Source organism: Musa acuminata, chromosome BXJ1-4 (genome assembly GCF_036884655.1).
Source record: "Musa acuminata AAA Group cultivar baxijiao chromosome BXJ1-4, Cavendish_Baxijiao_AAA, whole genome shotgun sequence".
NCBI classification, from domain to species: domain Eukaryota; kingdom Viridiplantae; phylum Streptophyta; class Magnoliopsida; order Zingiberales; family Musaceae; genus Musa; species Musa acuminata.
This window is the reverse complement of record NC_088330.1, coordinates 36,148,993-36,169,613: the sequence shown is the minus strand read 5'-3', so window position 1 is coordinate 36,169,613 and position 20,621 is coordinate 36,148,993. Positions and strand designations below refer to the sequence as shown.

At 41.9% G+C, this 20,621-nt stretch overlaps 2 protein-coding genes across 2 annotated transcripts; both read right to left on the bottom strand.

Moving 5' to 3' along the window:
- Positions 1-4,871: 4,871 nt before the first annotated feature.
- Positions 4,872-6,978, bottom strand: LOC135660688 (squamosa promoter-binding-like protein 10). Its single transcript, XM_065176417.1, has 3 exons — positions 6,267-6,978; positions 5,536-5,705; positions 4,872-5,446 (listed from the first exon to the last, which is right to left on the bottom strand). Exons 1-3 carry the CDS (start codon positions 6,815-6,817, stop codon positions 5,097-5,099), a joined length of 1,071 nt encoding a protein of 356 aa, XP_065032489.1. The 5' UTR covers positions 6,818-6,978; the 3' UTR covers positions 4,872-5,096.
- A 6,406-nt stretch (positions 6,979-13,384) lies between these two features.
- On the bottom strand, positions 13,385-19,746 carry LOC135660667 (plasma membrane ATPase-like). Its single transcript, XM_065176406.1, has 16 exons — positions 19,572-19,746; positions 18,618-18,737; positions 18,281-18,517; positions 17,435-18,196; positions 17,230-17,352; positions 17,025-17,129; positions 16,808-16,952; positions 16,563-16,727; positions 16,237-16,475; positions 16,125-16,157; positions 15,943-16,024; positions 15,706-15,866; positions 15,310-15,483; positions 14,921-15,103; positions 14,650-14,831; positions 13,385-13,643 (listed from the first exon to the last, which is right to left on the bottom strand). Exons 1-16 carry the CDS (start codon positions 19,620-19,622, stop codon positions 13,547-13,549), a joined length of 2,859 nt encoding a protein of 952 aa, XP_065032478.1. The 5' UTR covers positions 19,623-19,746; the 3' UTR covers positions 13,385-13,546.
- Between the last annotated feature and the right edge of the window lie 875 nt (positions 19,747-20,621).

Here is a 20,621-nt window from a genome sequence, read left to right as displayed (position 1 = left end):
TATGTGGGAATCGACGGTGGAAGGGAGAATGGAAGAATCGCAACAAAGGAGAATGACCTGTAGAGTCTCAAGCTGGAGTGGACCTCAATTTTACCACGGAATGGCATGGGAATAGTTGAGTGGAGTCAGTCGCCCCTCAGCTGCTCTGTACCTTTGCAACAAAACAAAATCACCATTAATGGTCATAAAGTAGGAATAACTATGGTTGTGGGTATAGTGTCGGACGTGAAATGTCATGACAAGGGCAGGGGAGAAACTACAGTGGTTAGACAGTGAGCATATGCTGTGGGGAATGTGCATGGCACCGTGACCCGCCATGTCCGTAGCCTTCTTCCTTCCGAGGTAAAGGAGATCAACAAAGACTCATCATTCACCCATATCTAGCAGGCAAAATCGAAGTAGCAAAGGATTTTTTTTTTTGTTTTGATTAATTTTCTTTCGTCTATATTAAACTATGCACAAAACATTCTTACACGAATTAGAATATAAAACTTAGCATAATCAGAAAAAAATGGTTAAATGATTTAGGACGGGAAAAGAATGATAATAATTTAATGATAATAAAAAAAGATAACTATCGAATGACCTCTCATGAAGACGATATGATTGATATATAAAGTGAGAAAAGAATTTAATTCATTGATTCAAATATATTGCATAACAACATGCAAGTGAGAATAGAACTCACTGATTTCTTTCCTTTTTCTTTTGATGTGGACAATGTAATCATTTTATAATTTAAACTCTCACATAAGGTGATTTATTGATTTATTGACAAGAGATGAGAAATGCTCAATTCATCGATTCATAGTTAAATTTGTTTGATATTGAATTAACTTTAAGGTACACAGATTGTATTATTGCACAGCAGTTGTCGACATGCATGCAAACGTGATGTCGGTAGACTGCTATGGAAAAGCCTGTGAAAGAACTAAAACTAGATTGTAAATCGACATAAGCGAGTGAAGATTTTACCGTGTGTTGTGGAGGACGTGACACACAAAAGGATAGGGAGCAATAAATGAGCCAACGACACAACTCATGTGCATGGCGGTCGTTATGATCGTCATTTATTGGGGAATTGATAGCGCAAAGGGCTTCTTCCCATGCGCGGAAACAATTACAGCTGACTCACTAATTGATTCCTCGACTCCGAAGCTACCAGCTAACTCGCTACTTCTGACTGCTGGCACAAACTCATGTTCGCCCTTTTAAGAATGGAATTTGGAATACTCGTCTCTACCGCCCTCCGTTAGCGCAACACGTTGAGCTCTGTAAGCTCACCTTTCCTTTCGAAAGCCTAAGTTTGTATCTGTTGTTGGTGCTCTAGTTCTTAGTCTTAGTCTTGTGCCCTGTGTCGATGCTGCAGTAGCTCCTCGTGTACGAGTTCCAGTAGAAAGTCAGTCAGGTGTTCGAAGCTTCCAACTCCAAATCAGGATCTGCTGAAGAAGAATCAGATAAGGGAGAGCCCATATATAGAAATTCAAGTAGCAAATGATAAAAGGGGAAGGGGAAGAAGAAGGATGTCTCTTTGGTCTTGGTGATAAAATATATTAAAGATTCTTTGATGACACTTATTTGACGTTCAAGTCAGTAAGGATATCGTCGATGGCTGAATGTTCAAAAAGCATAGTGAGATAGTTGGAGAGCGGGAAGAATGACGTTTGATGCTTAGCAGGAAATAACATCTCGTGCTTGATAGAAAAAATGGCTTTAGAGGTTCCTTTGTGAGACGGGATATATCGTATGACATGATGGATTTGATCGGCTCTCCTTTCGGATTGAGACCAAGTATCATTGCAGGATTGTTGTGGTGTATTCCCTCTGATCACTACCAGTAAAGAATTAATTAGTCTACAATTTGCTTGGTGCAGCAGCGGAAACTCTCTATCCTAGGATTCCTATTTTCTCACTGGATTACCTCATTCAAGTGAAGCCAGATGAGAAGATGGCAACAAAAGTTTGATCTGCATGGCTGCAGGCTTACCGTGGAACTTTGTGTGTCAAAGTGCTGAAGGCAATGCCAAGATCCAAGCCTCTCTCAATCGAGCCATCCTTGGACGTAGTGCAGATGGATCTTTTCCCTAGCAAAAACCTCATGATCTGGCCGTGATACACCGATTGATTGGGTGAGAGGTAGACCTCACCAGGAGAGAGGTGAAGGAGCCACAATAAAAGCGTGCACATGTTGCTGCGTCCTAATAGTACGATGTAGTACCCCATGGGAGGAAGAAGAAGAACAAAAGACATCAATGGCGGGATCCCCACTTAGGGTGATGCTCGGAAGCAGCCGCGACAAGGGCCTGCACATGTTGCTGCTTGCTGCTGCTGCTGCAAACGAGTTGTATGATGTGGGAGCATCCCCACAAAACACTTTTAATGCTCAAGTTACTAAGATATTCAAAGAATTCGAGAATGAAATGAAAGACCTAGAAGACGGCTAGAGAGTCATCTAGTGTACTAAGGTGATTTTTGAATCGATGTGGTGGTTAATGTCGAGGACGGTGGGATTGTATGTTGAACCATCAAAAGTATACTTGCAATGGTGATCTCTTAGCTAAATGGAGTATCTCATTGGTGTAAAGTTAGCATCCATGCCGGTGTCATCATGTTATCCCTTCACACACAAGACAGTGCACGGCCATGTGAGGGGAGCTCACACGCCTCAAGCTCGTTTGTTGCCTTGATGTGCCTTTCCCATTCATCAAGTTGGATCACCGGAAACTAAAACCTAATGACACTCGTGGCCCTACGCTTTTGGCCCACTTTGATTGCACCACGGGCCGATCTATACACACAAAGTGGATAAGTGAAGAACACCTCTCTCTCTCTCTCTCTCTCTCTCTCTCTCGCTTCTTCTTTGGCGTTCAATTGTGCACTAACTCGTTTGTCCTCTCTTTTCAGCTTATTTTCATAGAACGGATTTTAGAAAATAAAAAACGAGATTACTCTTAGCCTCCATCACATTGGTTGTTGCCTTGTCGTGGTTACCTTTACCTCTCATCGTTGCTCATCATCTATGTTTCTTCGTGAGGCCTTACCTTCGCCATTGCGTCTTAAGACTTTATCTCAAGTGCATCATCATCAACGTCTGTTGTTGTCGTCGTACTTTCGTTCCTCATCTTTGAGTGTGCCCTCACCCTCACCTGTCGTTGTTGTTGTGCTCTCAAATACTCCGTTGCTTACATTTATTGTTGTCATTGTTTCCTTGTCCATCACTCTCTAACACACAATTACTCTAGTCCACTAATGTTATCGGTTCCGCTCTCACCCTTGTCTATTACTATCGTCGCATCGTCCTCATCTATTGATAAAAGATAAGATTTTTTCAATTGACTAAGAAAATCTTTCTTAATAGACTAATTATGACAGAGGAAATCTCTCCCTATAAATAACTGCTTACTTTAATGAAATTGATCCATCTTCTTCATTGCATTTATCGTATTTTTCATCATCCACCACCTCCACTTTTATTATCATCTGTCGTTCTTGAGCAAGGAGGCGGACGAGGGTAATGGGACAAGGGTAACGATGCACTCGAGGTAGAGATAGACATGACGTGAGGTAGGGTAACCTCATATTTTTTTAAAAAAATAAAGGTTGTTATCCAAAAATAAAATTAAGATAATAATATAGGAAAGAAAGACAGAAAACTAGAGTTTTTTTTAAAGAATTTATCTAATCACGAATTGAAGACTTTGAGGGGGTGAAACGAACGGTCAAATGTAAACACCTAGGAGAAGTCTGTCAGATACTAATTGACCATGTGATTTGGACGGCGACGTGATCGCTCCCCGTAAAAAAACACACAGCTGGGTGGGTCGTCTCGCTCATCAATCAGTGCCCAACATTAACCAGACTGCACTGCAGATCTATCATGTCCGCCTTAGTCGTCCAAGCTCCCCATGCCTTGGAGCCTCACGCAAACCTCGGACTCTTTCTGGGCTGAGACATGTGAGAAACATTTACAAGCCAGCTGAGCCTCCGACACCTTTAAGGTGGAAGGGACGGCGGCCGGTTTGCCATGCCATAAGCTTCTGCCGGGCGAGGCGAATACAAATCCAAGAACTCCCATCTCGGAGACACCACGAGGCTGTGTCCTCCTCCGACTGCAACTGCGGGGTCCATGCATGACCGAACTCCACCGTGAGGTATCAGATCAAGTTTAGAGACGTACGGTCGTACGCAAGATCCTGGGGATTGCACTCGTCCCCTCCTGGATTCTTGGAGTAATACTTGCACTTGAAGGATCTTATGAATGATAAGAATAGCTGGTGGCATCAGCTGACAACTATTATGTCATTCATGTACAGCTCTATACCAATTCGATATAACAAATAAGAAACGGAGCTAGGGAGAAGGGATTAAAAGGTGGTAGTAATAGTAAAGGAAAATTCCAGTTTTGCTTTATCTTCCTAAAATTATGTGCATGCATACATCCTTATTGTTGATCGAGCTATAAATTATAAAAGTCCCCTAATGATACTTACATTTTGAAACAAACGTAATTGGGTTCCTCAGACACCAATTAGATTGTACATAAATCTTACAACCAAAACTACAAATTTTAGTTTATATAATAAGGATTATTTAGCCTCCAAATGATTATATTCTAAGCTATGGTTTTGTACATATTTAATTTTATTTAAATCTTCTGAGTTCTAAAGAACAGCGAATCAAATCGATTCTATAGAATTGTGTAGTTGTTTGATTATAGATTGAGAAGTTGGCGAATTGATGTTGCCTAAGGCACCATGGATGATGTCTTCATTTAAGATAGTCATTTTGTTTGCTGAATAGGTTTTTTGCCTCTTACTACATGTGTTGTGTGTGTTATCTGATGTGAGGTATGATGGCCTGTGCGTGTAAGATGAAAGGAAAAGAGCTTATATAGATGTTAATGAATACAAGAATCATCTCTTGCAATTGGAATCATTCCAGGAAGAGAAACGTCCTCCACAGGACTTCTCTGCACACTGCTAGGTAGTTTCTCAGAAGCAAAACATTATTCCCAGAAGAAGAAAGAAGAAGAACTGATACAAGCCCCTTAGTGTGCTCGTCATGCATGCATGATTCATCCATATCCAACACACCGATCACATGTAGTCCACCTCAAAGGAAGCCTGGCCGTGGTGGAAGATGTTGCCCTGGTGGTGATCGGAAAGGCTTTGGCTTGACCCCCCTCCGGTGGCCTGGAAGGGCTCATGAGAACTGGAGCAGAAGAGGTTGTGGTGGTGGAGGCAGCTGTCGTCGTCGTCCTTGTTGTTGTTGAATGCTGAAGAGGAGGAGGACGGCTGCTGCTGCTGCTGCTGATGTAAGACCTTTTCCTCGGCCACTGCAGCGCCTGCAAGAGATAAAACTGGTCCATTCCTGAGCAGGTTTCCCTTGTTCTGATACTGTTGATGGATCTTGGTGCACATTGTTCCTGTTGTGGTCTTCATGGCTGCTGTTTGAGGATGGTGGTAAATGCATGAGAAGAGGAGAGACGTCCTAAGTGTGAGAGGCTGTTACAAGAGCAAGATGATCGGAACTTACGAGTGTCTGTGGTGGCCTTCTCAGAGGAGTTGGTGGTGGTGTTCTCGGATGGTGACGACTCTGTGGTAGTGGTGGTTGGGAGTTGAGGCTTCCTCCTCCGGCGGTTGTGGTCAGCTAGGCGCTTTCTGCAGCTTCTTTTGGCCTCGTCAAACTCTGCCAACACATGGAACCTGTCCAACCATTTGAACAAGTACGAGGAAAAAAGATGACATGCCATGCGCATCTAACCTTCAAACAAGAAGAAGAAGAAGAAGAAGCTACATGAGGAAAAGGAGTATAGAAGTTGAAGCAGAGGACCAGTAGCATAGAGAATGGTTGTTGAAGCCTCAAAAGGCTATCAAGAAAGAGGTAAGAAGGAATGTGGAGTAATGTACAGAGCCACTGGAGAACACCACAGACAAGGAGGAGAGAGCCAGTCATCATTAATTCTCGAAGCACTTCGATCTAGGGCTTAAATCCCTGCGGCTCACAAAGACAAAGGAAATAACCATTGGGTTCTGCACCGGCGTCAGAATAAAGCTCTATAGATCAACCTTCTTACTCCAAAGTAGGCACAATCACGTAAGTAGAAGGAGATGGACTCTCAACAAGGAACTCCATGATCGAGGTCAGGAGGAAGACACTTTCCGATGGAGATAAGACGAACACGTGCAGCATCCCAACAAAGTAAATCGAGAGGAGGAGGTAAATAGACGTGGGGTTTGTCTTCTTCTCAGTTGGTTCGGTCGTACCTGCTGCACTGCTGGCAGAAACGTTGCTGTAACCCACCGACGATGACGACGGTGGCCTTGGAGTGGAATTCGCACACTCTGTGGCGGCGGTGGTAGTGCTTCGCCCCGGAGAGGTCAGCCTTGCACCCCTCGGCCTGGCACCGCGGCTGATGATTGTTCAGAGTCGACCTCGAGAGCTGCCAGTCGATCGCAAGTGCATCACCGGACGAGAAGTAGGTCCGGTGGCCCAAATTGAGCCCGATTCGGCCGCAGCCGCCCGTGCCGTCTTCCCTTTTGATCAGAACCACGGGGTAGTCGGGCATCGGCGGCGGCGAGTAGAAGTGGAAGTTGCTCATGGGGAGGAGAGGCGGTGGGCAGTCCGGCAAGGGCACGCAGGGGAAGACTGCATGGTCCTGGAGTTCGTAGGTGGTGCTGGGGATGGTGGTGTTGGGGTTGTGGGAGCTGGTCTCCCAGTCCCAGATATGGTGCTGCTTTTGGCTGCTGCCTTCCAGCCCAGAAAAGGACATCATCGACGGGAGAAAGGCTTCGGCGGAGCTGGATTTGTTGTTCATCTTCCCATGAAGAGGCGGAGAAACCAAGAGAAATAAAGAGAGGAGGGAGGGAGGGAGGGAAAGAGTAACAACGCAACGCAGAAGCGGAAGTTGTTCTCTGGGCTTTCTCCTTTGGTCTCTGCATAAAGCGTCGAGAGGGGGGTATTGAAAAGGCAAGGTTGAGTAGGATGGTTATAAAGGAAGAGAGAGAGAGAGAGAGAAAGAAGCTGCTGCTTCTGAAAGGTCACTATAACTATTACTGCTTCTGTCTGAGCTAAAGTGAGGTTTATATCCGACTCCAAAGCCATTCTGCCACGAAGGTGGGTTTGTCTGAAAGCTATGCAAGAGAGTGGAAGGAGTGGCTGTGGTGCCTTTGTCAGAGAAGCAAAAAAGAAAAAGAAAAAGGCTCTGTGTAAAACTCGGAGACCAAACATATACATGTGTTTAGCGATTAATCTCTTCTGTCTACTAACTGCATGGCTTTTCCATGCAAATCTTGTCAGAAGTGTCAGAGTGGTGATGGCTTGCAGTACGACGTCGACAGAGAAAGGGTCTCTCTTTTCATCCCATTGGCTGAGTTCCGTCCTGTGTCGATCCTCCTACTTTATAGGATAGTTGTAAGGAGGAACACAAGAGGCTGCCGAGAGTCCAAGTCTCTGCGGCCGAAGAAATGATGTGTTTGGTTCCTAACAGTCAAGGCTTCATTTCATCGGTGGTGCAGTGGATGGGTTGTATAAACGAGATGCATCCCATTAGATCTTCGACTGATACGAGGCTTTAAGGCCGGGAGCGAACAGTGTGACCACGTACTACTCTTTTCATGTGTGTTTGGATAGGAGGAAATGCTACCTCTAAAATACGTGTAGAAGGAATGCCATGATTGAGAACTGAATCAGAATCAGAATCGAATCGGTCAAGAACCGAAACTGAATAGGTTTAACAGTTCGATGATTCCGAATTAAAATTAAATTCGATTCTGAATCGATCGAAAAAAAATAAAGAACACCTAATCCTCTTCCAGAAGCAATGCCATGGATTCATAATCAGAAAGAGAGAGATGAGTCAAAGAAAGCAACATGACTTCAGCTGGGAGGGAGAAGGAACCAAGAAAGAAGTAGTACTGTTGTTGAGCAGGGAAAGGCCTCCCACAAGAATGCCTCTGCAACATGATTTATAACACTCATGCTGGGGTCCATGGGAGTACTACAACCTGTTAGCTACACTCGACATTGTTCATTCGGATGCTGAGAGAACTGCCGTGACGAGCATTCATATCTGAAAAGAACAAGGAAATCTTATTGTCGTGCTGTGCTCATGTATGAGAAGGAATTCCATGGAGTGTAAGCTTTAGGTTGGATTGAGAGCTGAAAAGGATAAGAAGGAAAGACAAACGTTTTTGCGGTTTTGGCATCAATCTTTACAAGATTTTTTTTGAAGGGTCAATCAACATATGCACAATTAGCTAATGAGGATTATATGTCACGAATCGGTCTAACACGACAGTTGGTTTATTGATTTCATTGAGCGGGAATCACTAGTCCAAAGATCCTTCACAATAATAGGCTAATGTCAATAAAAAACAAATATTTACCTCGAATCAAAATAAGAACAAAAGCTTTTAACCAACGACCACGTTAAGTTAGAGAAATCTAAATAGAAAATATTATATGGAATGTTCTCCTTAACCATAGACGACTAAGGGATCGACTACAAAAGGTAAAATGGGATGCAGTAATCTAGGTTAAATTCTATCTCTTCTATTCCCAACTCATTAACCCCACATCGAGACCTAACTTGAGGGACCACTTGGAAGTTTACTAATTCCACATCGAGAGAGCAAACTTGCTCGGCAATTTGACGAGCTCTCTCACGACATCGATCTTCATGCAAGAGGGACATACACTTTGGGGCTATTCCACCTCGACTTTGTATGTGACCAGGGTTCTTTACATGGATCAAGCATGAACCCAATTGGATTGGTGAACATTAAGTCAACCACCGACATCAAATCTCATCGGATGCAGAATAAACTACGATGTTATAATATCTCTCACACAAGGACTTGACATCCTTACCAATAGCTCATATTAAATATTAAGTATCTTATGAGGCATAACCAAGTAATAGTTTCATGACATGTCATTTCCCATACTAGGCATAACAAAGTGGTGGTTTCATGTTGTGACCTCTCTGATCCCATCTTAGATAACCCGTCCAATACTTAATTGATTGAAAAAGCTTCACTGAGATAACAAAATTTTTTGTTTGCTAAAAGCATTTGGCATTCTATCTTATTCCGCTAAAGTGAAGTAAAAAGAATGAGAACATAATAAGCATAATAAGCATAAGTAATCATAAGTTGTGTGTACCATAACTAATGTACTGTCACGAACTTAGTTAGTTTTGTTTAAGTCATATGAGACTATTGCATATCCATTCGTAAATGGTCAACCACCTCAAAATCTCATAGTCTCTTAAAGATCTACGAAAGAGAAGTCGAGTTTAAGGAAAAGTTTAACTCGAGATTCAACAAGTAACCATTTAAGAAAATACTTGAAAGGCAAAATAAATTATAAATAAAGTCTTCGTAAGCTCTAAACAGTCATGCAATGTCCAAGGTGATCCACTGTAGCCAAAAGTCTCAAGTGCACATAAGATATTATTGTGGAATAACACAATGAACCAGCCATAGATACTATCCCAAAGGCCCATCTAGTCATATGCCACTTGGGTAGCTCCCCGATGCTATGCTGACTAATACTCTGTACCATTTTGTGGAGTTAGAAAACTTCCAAAATAATTGCTTGAATAATCATTTTTGGATAGTTTTGTATTTGTACGACGACCGCACATAACCTATATTTATTAGATTGAAATAACTATAATAGCTAATCAAAAGGGCTGTCAAGCCTATTGTAAGCCCTCTATATATTATGTAAAAATTAAAAAAATAAAAGACATGGACATACATAAATATTATATTGAACACCCTATTTACAGCTCTGTTCATGACATTCTCTCTCACTTATTCTTTCGACTTCCTTTTCGAAGCATTCACGGATGTTGCATCTCCTCACTTTTACTGAAACTTTAATCTTGTGCTTCAATTGCAATATATCTCTTAGCTTCCAATTGTTCTTCATTACTGTTGTTAAGTAGTCGAGCTTTGATTCGCTAATGTCGATTCAATTGGTCAATGATTGACTTGTGGGATCGATCGAGTTATGCTAATTTTTACTAGTTCCTATGGATCTCTTTAATAAAAGAAAAGACCTTCCATATTTTATCCTATTCTCTCAAACGTTTCATACAACTTGAATTGGTTGGATTCATGTCAGAAGCACTGCCTTATCGATTTTGAAGTTTTAAAGGTCTTTTCTATGCAAAATTTGTCCATCAATTCCTCTTCTACTTAGTTATTACTTGTAAGTAGGTTCGTATCACTTTTACTTTTTATTGTTATTCTATTAAAAAATAAAATAGACAATCTACTTTCGATAGAACCGTTGTGATAATTTGATAACTGTTATCTTCCATTTTCTTCAAAGGATCCTTGAACATATTAGAGCTCATCTACTAAATAAATAAGAGAATTGAGGTACTTAATTTCTCATATTCTCTAAAGTATTAAGAAGTCAAAGATTACTTGACTTCGTTTGCCTCCTTTAGGGTTATATTTTATACATAATACTAGTCTTTGCTTGTTCTTTACTCTAACTTTTGAAGCACTAAAAATATTTATACTCCTTGCGTTGAGTTAGTTACTACAATTCACTTCCTCATTACAATCGAGTTTTTGGAATACAAGAAGTTTTGCCCTAAAAGAGTAAAATTTCACCCCGACGTAAAATAAGTCTCTAATAGTTTTGGTTACCTTTGGGGTTGTACCATCTTCTCTATCATTTTTATTGCCTACTCTAAATAGAAAAGATATAATATCATGTACTACCTACTTCGTTCCTTTGTTGAGTACTCCTATATCGATCAGAAGTCTCCCGCTTTTGGTTATTTTGATAAGAAGCCTATCAATATCGATCTTACAAAGTTTCCCAGCCTTTGTCATTTAGCCTTATCTCAATACTTAAAGTTTGTCTCCATATTTTCCACCTCTTCGACCCTTTTCACGATTATGCGCTTTCCCTCCATAAGATCAAGAGATCGATGATTCGATAAAATTCTCACCTCTATGGTACTATCATGTTGTCATGCCTATGACCCTACTATTTATCACCTCATATTTATATTCCTTTCTTCGCATTGATAATATGTTTGTGCAATATTGTGGCACTCCTTTGAGTTCACATTCATTCTGATCGATAGTTGGTTTTGGGTAGCTAAGTCCATTTAGATTCATCATTGTTTCCTCACCCCTTTCGACCATCTACTTCAACACCCTTATGTTATCTAAGTAGTTCGCCTTGGTCGATATAAAAATAGAGCATAACTCTCATACATAGCCTTTACTATAATGTTGTATAGCTCACACCAATTTTATTCTCCTTTGTATCCTTAATAGCAACATTCATTCACTTGGCTTCATCTTCTAATTTGTTGAGCTCCTTTAAGTAAATATGTGCTCTTAAGCTGTCCAACCCTCTATCTACTCTAATCATACCTCTATATAATCACGCCCCTTCATGAGACTAATTGGTACTTGCATTCGGAACCCTCCTTGGTGGTACACAGACCGAAATTATTTAGGGTATGTGTTTAAAGGCGAATCGGTCTCATTATCGTGATCTCATCGTGATTCGACTCTCATTGCATAGATCCATGGATATCACAATATATGCAACGAACAACATAAAGTGAGAAAAATATCAAATAAATAATAAAAAAAAGAGTGCGAATCATGTCACACGTGTCATCATTCGTGTGATTGACTTATAGGGCACCTATAACTAACACATATTATCCAATACGAGACGCTTGCTTGATTTGTTAAGCTTTATAGAGCTATCATTTTGAGGTATACCTCCTTAGCATGTGTGCTTCATTGTATATGATTCTCTATATAGAGAATCGAGATTTATCATTCTTAGATATTTGTCTAATTGGAGTACATTTTCTCTTTGCATCATTTCCTCTAAAAGTTTCTGACACTATCATTCCCTTGGATTACATTACATTATTAAACAAACTATGCACTATTATACCATCACGAACATATTTCCTAAATAGTGACTCTTTATCAATACAGCCCCTGTTGTGCTCCGTAAGGCTTGGTAATATGTTGAACTTACTATACACTTCAGTCTCCTATAGATGTATCATTCCCATGTCGAAGAAAAAATCTCAATACTCTATGGTGTCGACTTTTGGTCGCCTTGGAATAGCATCGATAGTCCATCGTTCACATACAAGTCCTTGCATAAGTAATAAATTTTTTGAGTTAGCAATTTCCTTCACTTTTGTAAGCTGTGCATAACTTTCAATCGCCAAGCAACCCGTCCTTCATTATATGGTCTCATCCTTTGCTAAGCGCTCTACTTGTCTTAACTACTATCAAGTTTGAATGCCAATGTTGAGCCATAGCTCGAACTCAACCATCCCAATCTTTTTACACTATGTAATCTTCCAAACTTGTTTGTCCACATGATGTCTCTTACGCGAAGGGTTGGTTATTCCTCTGAATGCCAATTTTAGATGTCCGCTCCTCCGAACAACCCCTTTCACTATGTCTATATACTCGTTTCCCTTAAACGATCACGTGTGTTGGCTGGCTTAATGCAATCCTGTTAGATCTTTTACATTTGCATATCAAGTGTTCCTAAGTGTACTTATCCTGCTTTGATACCATATGTAATGGATTTAGCTGATTTTACTTAAGTCACGCAATATCTATATATGTCCGTCAGCAAAATACACAATTTGTATTTACAAGATTGAAGTAATCATAAAAATTAATCAAAATAGGATCATTAAATCTACTATAAACTATTTATAGGTAAAGCACGAATAAAATAGAAGCACATAAATATATATAAACGTAATATCAGATATTCTATTTATAACATAATCCGTGATACTTATCACAAAAAGTAAACTTAAATCTAATTTTGACCATTTTATCAGACTTGCGCAAGAAGAAAACATTTGACGAACGAATGCACAAACAAACTATTTCCATCGCTTCATCAAAGTGCAAATCACCGTGAAAATAAATGATCGCACATGAAAGATTAGTGCATAGAGTTTACACAAACTTAAACAAATCATTTTAGAAAAATATACATTGTGTATGGGTGAACCTCATATGGTGAACTCTCGTCCAGACGTTCAATATACGTAATCTTAACCTTTTATATCAGTCAGGTCGTATTAATCCAGTACATAAATGTCCATCAAATCAAGATCAGCGTACAGTATTCGTGTAACAAAATTTTCATATGCTTTTTGTTGCTTCTTTGTTTCTAGTAAATGCACTCAAGGTTGGTGATGGCTTTTTGGATGCCACGAGCACCCAGCACTAGAGAGCTAACCTCACCATGCAACCGGAGGAGGATGTGTCAAACTTGTTCTAATAAAAATCACATGTCCAAGTCCAATCAGGTGATTTTAGATGTCTCCCACAACATGTCCTCAAACTTCGAAAGATCCCAATACATAGATTTGCATCATGAACATAACCCAACAAATTCATCTATATCTTAAAGAGTACGGAAAGCAAGAGTCACAAACATCAAACATCATCTACGTCTTGTAAGAAAGAATTTAAGGGGAATTAGACCATATGGGTTGCGGAGTTTCTTATACCGTGTAGTGTTGTTGGATATTGTCGACATCGATGCCTTTGAGCTTGAACACCGACTCGACGTGTCCCTTCAGAGTGTGCACCTCACGAAGTCTGTCGATAATGATGATATCAGATAAATAAAGATGGAAAGAGAACTAAGAAAATAATCTTAAGTTGCTAAATATTATAGAGAATCGAAAAACTCATGACTAATATATAACAATGCAAAAAAGTGTGATGGCTAATCTATCCTATTAATCTTTACTCGTGATGCGTGTAATATATAATAAGATCAGCAGATGTCACCAAACTTTATCCATATTTGTCGACAATAAAATATACTATCGAATATCAGCTTAATATATATAACTCATACTTTGATCTTAAAATAGCTTCTTTCTTTTTTTCCTTTTTAAAACCATCATACAAGTACAAGGCAAACGACAAGTAGACTTATATGGTAGAAAAGAATGAGGTCAAATCTCAAACCTTCTTCTGTTCTTTTCTCCCAAACCCCAAAATCTCTAATAACTGCATTTGATTTTTTTTTTTTTTTTTTTTGTCTATGACACCTATCACAATGTGTGTGTTCAAAACCTAGGGATGACTTTTTGCTATTTTGTCGCCTCATCTCCTTTTCACAGTAAAAGATATTTATGATGGTTGGGGTAGTTTTGAATGAAAAAAATATTCAATACCTAATTATTTATTTTTTTAAAAAATAAAAAATAATAATACATAAAATGACATGCATGATGCTCACATATGGACTTTGAATCCTATCATTTGTATAACAATGCACTAATCAACTCAACAGACACAATACCTTATTGTTTGTTAACGCCTCAATATGTGAAGAATAATGATACAATAGAAACAAGTCAGTGAAATTTGTCTTGCAATAACACCGGTTAAACTAAAGACAATTGTATCACTTCTCATAATATTTTCATAAATTAATTTCTCATTTGATCGGGACATCTATATATCTTGTTCCCAAATGTAAAGTTAGGACACTCTTAAGTTTTTGTATGTCTTGTTTTCTAACTCAAATGTATAAAGCATAAAAAAAAAAAATATATTGAAATGAGAACTGAATGAATTGAAAATGACATACCTTGCAACTTCAGCTCGCCTTTTAGCTTGCTCGGCAAGCTCTGAAAGTTCTCGGTAACTGCTTTTGTCAGAGAAGAGGTTAGCATTTTCCGGAGTTTGGAGACCGTGCAGTGTTCTCTGTGCCATAGCCCATTGAGCTTCCCTTTCTTCCCTGCCATAGTCCTTCTTGGTGGTGAAGGCAATCTGAAATTTCATAGGAGCAGACTTACAAAGAGATGTTGAGAGAGAGAGAGAGATGGAACTGCTAATGTACAGTTCATAATGATTGATACCTTCTTCTCAAGGAGGTTATCCCAAGCCTTTCCACTTAGAATGTAGCGGATGCAGAATTTGAACAAGTCAAGAGGGGCAAATGTCACAAAGCTGTAAAGCCAAATGACACCGGCCCATCCCCAGCCTATTCCTTCTATCCGTGCAAACCCCCACTTGGGATAAACAGCTATAAGGGTTGCAACCTGTGAGAAGCAAATGTTTGGTTTAGTCATCAGGATGAACAAATTATAATTAGATTTTTCATGAAGAACATGGCATAGCCAGTGAGTGGTTTTTGTAAGTTTGTTCACTTTGGTCTTTTCCAAATCCAACTTAAGTCATTCAAATGAAGAGAGAACAATATCCAGAGACAAAGGAAAGGTCAAAATGCAGGAGTATAGTGTCTTACCAGCTGAGCACCAACAAATGCGAAGACCAAGAGAAGTCCGGGCCGTTCAACAAAACACCAACTACGTGATCGAGTAACAAATATAAGAGCCTGACTGATTATACTAACTTGCAGATATAAAGCGGACATCATCTCGTCATTGCTATGCCTCAATGATCTAACTTTGAACTTATCCTGCAAAGGCATGACATGAAACTGGCATCAGATGTATGATCATATCTGCAGTGATTCATTGGAAACAGAGAACATAATGTAACTAATTACAAAGATCATGAATGTACTAAGTGAGGTTTTCAATTAAGCAATTCTGCATAAGTGCAAGCAGAATGAGCTATCCCAAACATTGTTCTGCCTGAGATTTCTGTGTTGCAGGAAAAGAGAACAAACAGTGCTCACCGGGAAGAAGTCTGTCTCTCTCATGGCCCAGAAGAATATAACAGTCATCAATGCCAAATAACCACCAAACACAATGCCGGTAGCAAATATCTCTCTCAACTTCCAACTATCAGGCATTGGCGATGGCTTCACACGGTCCTTTGAGATCGTCATAATTGTACCTGCAATTAGGAAATCATGATGGAGAAATTCAAAGGCAAGAACATGCAAAAGAAGCTGTTTAACAAAAGAGCTCACCATCATTAAGGATAGCAATGATCAAAACCATGAAGGGTGAGAAATCGAATTTCCAAATCAATGCAATAAGCATAAAACCGACCTACAGAGATTGAACGGAAATTAGAATCATGGAACTGAAAGAAAAATCATGAACAAAAAACCAGACATTTATATTGAAGGCAAGTCAATTTAGAACTTACAACAATCCGAATAGTGATGGAGACAGCATAAATCTACATCAAAACAAGATCAAGAGCTAAGCCAAAATGACATCGGAAGCAAGGAATTATAACAGCAGTCATAAGCACCTACCGTGTAGTTTTTCATCCTCTGGAAAATAGCTCTGCTGGTAAGAACAGCACTGATGATGACACTAAGCCCAGGCTGGGTGAGGACAATGTCAGAAGCACTTCTAGCGGCATCTGTGGCATCAGAAACAGCAATTCCTATGTCTGCCTTCTTTAAAGCAGGAGCATCATTAACTCCATCTCCAGTCATCCCACATATGTGCTTTCTCTCCTTCAATTTCTTCACAATTTCATATTTGTGTTCTATTTCATAAACGAAAGTTAAAGTCAATTGTACATTATACTACTAAAAGCTATGACAATTTGATAACAAAAGAAAATTTCGCTGACCTGGAAAAACTCCGGCAAATCCATCAGCCCTCTCAATTAGTTCATCTACAGGAAGTTCAGCAATAGATTCATCCTTCTTTTGGCCAAGCAAGTAAGAGGCAGGATACATGTTGGTGCCCATTCCAAGTCTTCGGCCAGTTTCCTTGGCGATCGCAAGCTGGTCACCTGGATTGAACATAACAACATTAGGAATAAATGAAAACCACAGTATCAACATACAAATGACAAGGACTGATCCAACTTGCCAGTGATCATCTTCACGTTGACACCAAGATTGAGTGCCCTGCGAATAGTTTCAGCACTGTCATGCCTTGGAGGATCAAACAGAGGCAACAAGCCGACAAATTGCCATGGCCCTCCAGCACGATCCTTGGACTTCTCCGGGACTTCCTGCAGGACAGAAAACAAAGTTCCATGAGGAAGGAGCGGTACCACAGAACTGCCAAGAACAAGAAGAGAAACCTGTCTTGCAACAGCTAGTGAGCGAAGCCCGCGTTCAGCAAACTTGTCGATGACATAGTGGACCTTGTTGCGGATATCTTCGTTGCAATTGCAGAGGTTCAAAATCTATTCCCGGTGAGGAAACAAATTATGACACCCCGTAGTGATGCATACAAATTCAACAACTAGAGCGACAGAAATGTGACGATAAAGGAAAGAACTGTACCTGCTCAGGAGCACCTTTACTTACACGATGCCAGTTTCCATCAAGGTCAATGTAGGTAAGAGCAGTTCTCTTGTCGACAGGGTTGAATGGGAGAAAATGTACCTCTGTTATCCCAGCTCTCGCCTATGCATGACACATGAGACGTAGTATTCAACCTTTATGAAGCTCCATGATCAATAGGGTGCTTGTAAATATGAAAAGATACCTCCTTTGGGTCGCCAAGCGTTCTGATCATAGCAGCGTCGATGGCGTCTTGGTTCTCGATCCGCGATGCTCTTGCGGCCAGTAGTACCACATGCTCCTTATCCACGTCCCTCACGAAAACCTCGATCAGGTTCTTGTCGACGCTTAACTTGTTCAGAGTCAGCGTCCCAGTTTTGTCGCTGCACAGGACGTCCATGCCGGCCATCTCCTCGATGGCTGTCATCCGCTTCGTGATTGCGCCCTGCTGAGAGAGTCGGTGTGAGCCAATCGCCATGGTCACCGACAGGACGGTGGGCATGGCGATGGGGATCCCTCCTATCAGGAGGACCAGCAGGTTGTCGATGCCGTCCCTGTACTTCCGGTGCTGGATCGGGTACATGACGACGACCTCGATGACAATGCCGACGGCGATGGAGCAGATGCAGAAGTTGCCGATGGCGGTGAGGACTTTCTGGAAGTGTCCCACCTCGTTGGTGCTCTCCACGAGGTGGGCGGCCTTCCCCAAGAAGGTGTGGACGCCGGTGGCGATGACGACCGCCTCGATCTCACCCTGCTTGCAGGTGGAGCCTGAGAACACTTCCTCACCGGGGAACTTTGTGACGGGGATGGATTCTCCGGTAAGTGACGACTGGTCAATCTTCAGCGGGTCGCCCTCGAGAAGCCGCGCGTCGGCAGGGACTATGTCTCCCAGCTTGATGCTTATGATGTCGCCAGGCACAAGAATCGCCGCGTCCTGCTCGCTCCAGTGGCCATCTCTGAGCACCTGTCGCTCATCAGACGAGACAACCACGTATAAGTAGAGGTGTGGGGAACAGAACAACGTGGGACTACGAGACCAGTTTCTTGCCTTCGTTTTCGGAGCAAGACCAGCCATGAGGGCGGCGGCGGCGTTCCCAGCATTGTTCTCTTCGATGAAGCTGATGGTGGAGTTGATCAAGAGAAGCACGATGATGCCGACGAAGTCCTGCCAGTCCGGTGGCTGCCCCCCACCGTTGGCGAGGGCGATGGCCATGATCGCGGCCATTTCCATAACCCACGAAAGGGGGTTCCACATGAAGCCCAGAAATTTGAGGACTTTGCTCTCCTGCCGTGCAGAATCGTCACAGCAGACAGTCCAAATGCAAGGAATCGAAAGAAAGAATGCGGAACGGAAACGGATTGCAAAAGAAGCAGGAAAAGAGGACCTTTTTCTCCTCGAGCTTGTTGGGGCCAAGGATCTGGAGCCGCTTGTCTCCTTCCCCCGTGGTCAGCCCATCTTTGGTACATTTCAGTTGCTCGAACACCTCCTCGATCGGCACGCGCTCCTGCAACCACAAGCCAACAAGCCATCGTCGTCAGAATGGTGATGGCGACGGCGGCAGTGGCATCTCGGGAGATTCTCGTGATAGCGTCGCGTGAATCAACCGCGAAAAGCTATTCAATTTCCTCGTGAATTTTCTGAAGCGAAAGAACAGCAGCCACCACATGTCCTCTCCCGCGCCAACCAAACACCGCCGCGCAAAAAAGAGACACCTTTCTTTTATCCTTGTCTCATGTTTTGCCGGACAAATCACAGGGGGATATATGGAGCGGTCGATCACGGTTTCTCCGGGGGCCAAAAAAATCTCCGGAACTCTACGGAGGATTTTGGGGTCTTCCCAGGCATCGAGGAACGTGAACGGCCGAAAGACCACCACCAAGGAAGTGCTCAAGAACTATCTTATGGATCTCAAAGTAATGATCACGAGAATAAAGGGAAAAGACTTAAGAGATAATCTCTGTTTGTGGAACTCGAACTAAAGAATGATTTCAGAGATTAAAGGTAAAATCCTAGAGAATAATGCTTGTATTGGCTGCCTTCCCTGTCTCACATTCCTTCCTTTTCATGAGAATAAAGAAACGATGAATAACCAGATCAAAAAGAAAAATGAAGTGGAATCAATTGAATCTTTTGTTCCCAGCAATACACTTTATGTAAACATCAGATGCATAAAAAAGATCAATTTTGATTCAGAAAACACTATCTTGAATCGCTCATAAACTACTAATGCTTCCATGTTAGCAATTTGGAGAGCCCAAAACGTCAAGAAAAGCAAAGCAGCAAGATCAAAGCAACCAAGTAGGGTAGTAATAGAATCGTGGGATATGGAGTCGCTCACCAGATCAACCGTCTCGTTCTTGATCGCCTCCAAGCTGATGTTCCCGTCCATCTCTCCCACTCCTCGAGGGGCCGCTCGCTACCAGCAAACCCTAGAAAAGAAGCAGAGAAGTCGCCGATCTCTCCAACTCTCTCGCCCCCGCGCGAGGAAGAAGGTACGGAGTCCGAGCGGAGAGGGGGGACGACGCTCGGCACCGCCTTTTATAGCAGGCTTCCTACCAAGCGGGCCCCGCCGCCGCAACCTTCCTCGACCTGATGACGTGTCGGGGCTTCTTCATTCTCGCCTATAACAACCAAGGCAGGGTCCTCCCGCCTTTGCCTCACCAGCCAAGCATGGGTCCCTCGTTAAGATAAGTTCAAGGCGCCACAGGCGATGGACCATTACGCCAACGCTGCCTGAGGACAACAGATGATCAAAGCTTTTCCTCCAGCGCCGCACCCGGGAGCATCGCGTGAAGCTTTTGCACAGCAAACCACATGGCCTTTAACAGCCGTCGGATACTCCCCCTTCCGCGACCCATCACCACACGATTACTTGTGCGAAGGTACACGTATCTGTTCCTCCCGGTTCTCCTCGATCCACAGGAGCCACACCCTTTCGCATCAAGATACGTGCGAAACAAAGTGTCGATAGTAGAAAAGATCTCGTCTCTGTTATCATCTTATACACCGAGATTGGCTGTGGACGACGGGATTCCGAGGGAAAGTATATCCCACGGCCGATTCTTGGAGTAGGGTGTGGGAAAAGGTATCTGGGAATCCAAAGATTCTTCTGACAGGGAAATCAAAGCCCCCCAAAAAATGTTTGGTAAAGATGATTAGTGAAGATTATATTATATGTCGAATTGATGTAAGAAAATAAATCAATTATAAATGTCAACAGAGTCCGCTAATCTAAAATTCAAAGACACGACCGTTGAAGAGACCTCCATATATAGATTTCAAGATACGAGAGTCCGACAATATCGCAACAGCACGACAAAATGCACTACAGAAGCAAACATATCCCTACCTCTCATATAAGCCCAAGCGTTCGACGTGGGAAGCAGAA

Coding starts and splice junctions, on each gene's coding strand:
- LOC135660688 (XM_065176417.1), bottom strand. CDS start 6,817: ATGAACAACAAATCCAGCTCCGCCGAAGCCTTTCTCCCGTCGATGATG. Junction 5,706..6,266: donor TTCTGCCAGCAGTGCAGCAG/GTACGACCGAAC, acceptor ATGGTTGGACAG/GTTCCATGTGTTGGCAGAGT. Junction 5,447..5,535: donor GAAGGCCACCACAGACACTC/GTAAGTTCCGAT, acceptor ATCCTCAAACAG/CAGCCATGAAGACCACAACA.
- LOC135660667 (XM_065176406.1), bottom strand. CDS start 19,622: ATGGACGGGAACATCAGCTTGGAGGCGATCAAGAACGAGACGGTTGAT. Junction 16,728..16,807: donor CAACGTGAAGATGATCACTG/GCAAGTTGGATC, acceptor TGTTCAATCCAG/GTGACCAGCTTGCGATCGCC. Junction 16,476..16,562: donor ATTTGCCGGAGTTTTTCCAG/GTCAGCGAAATT, acceptor TTTATGAAATAG/AACACAAATATGAAATTGTG.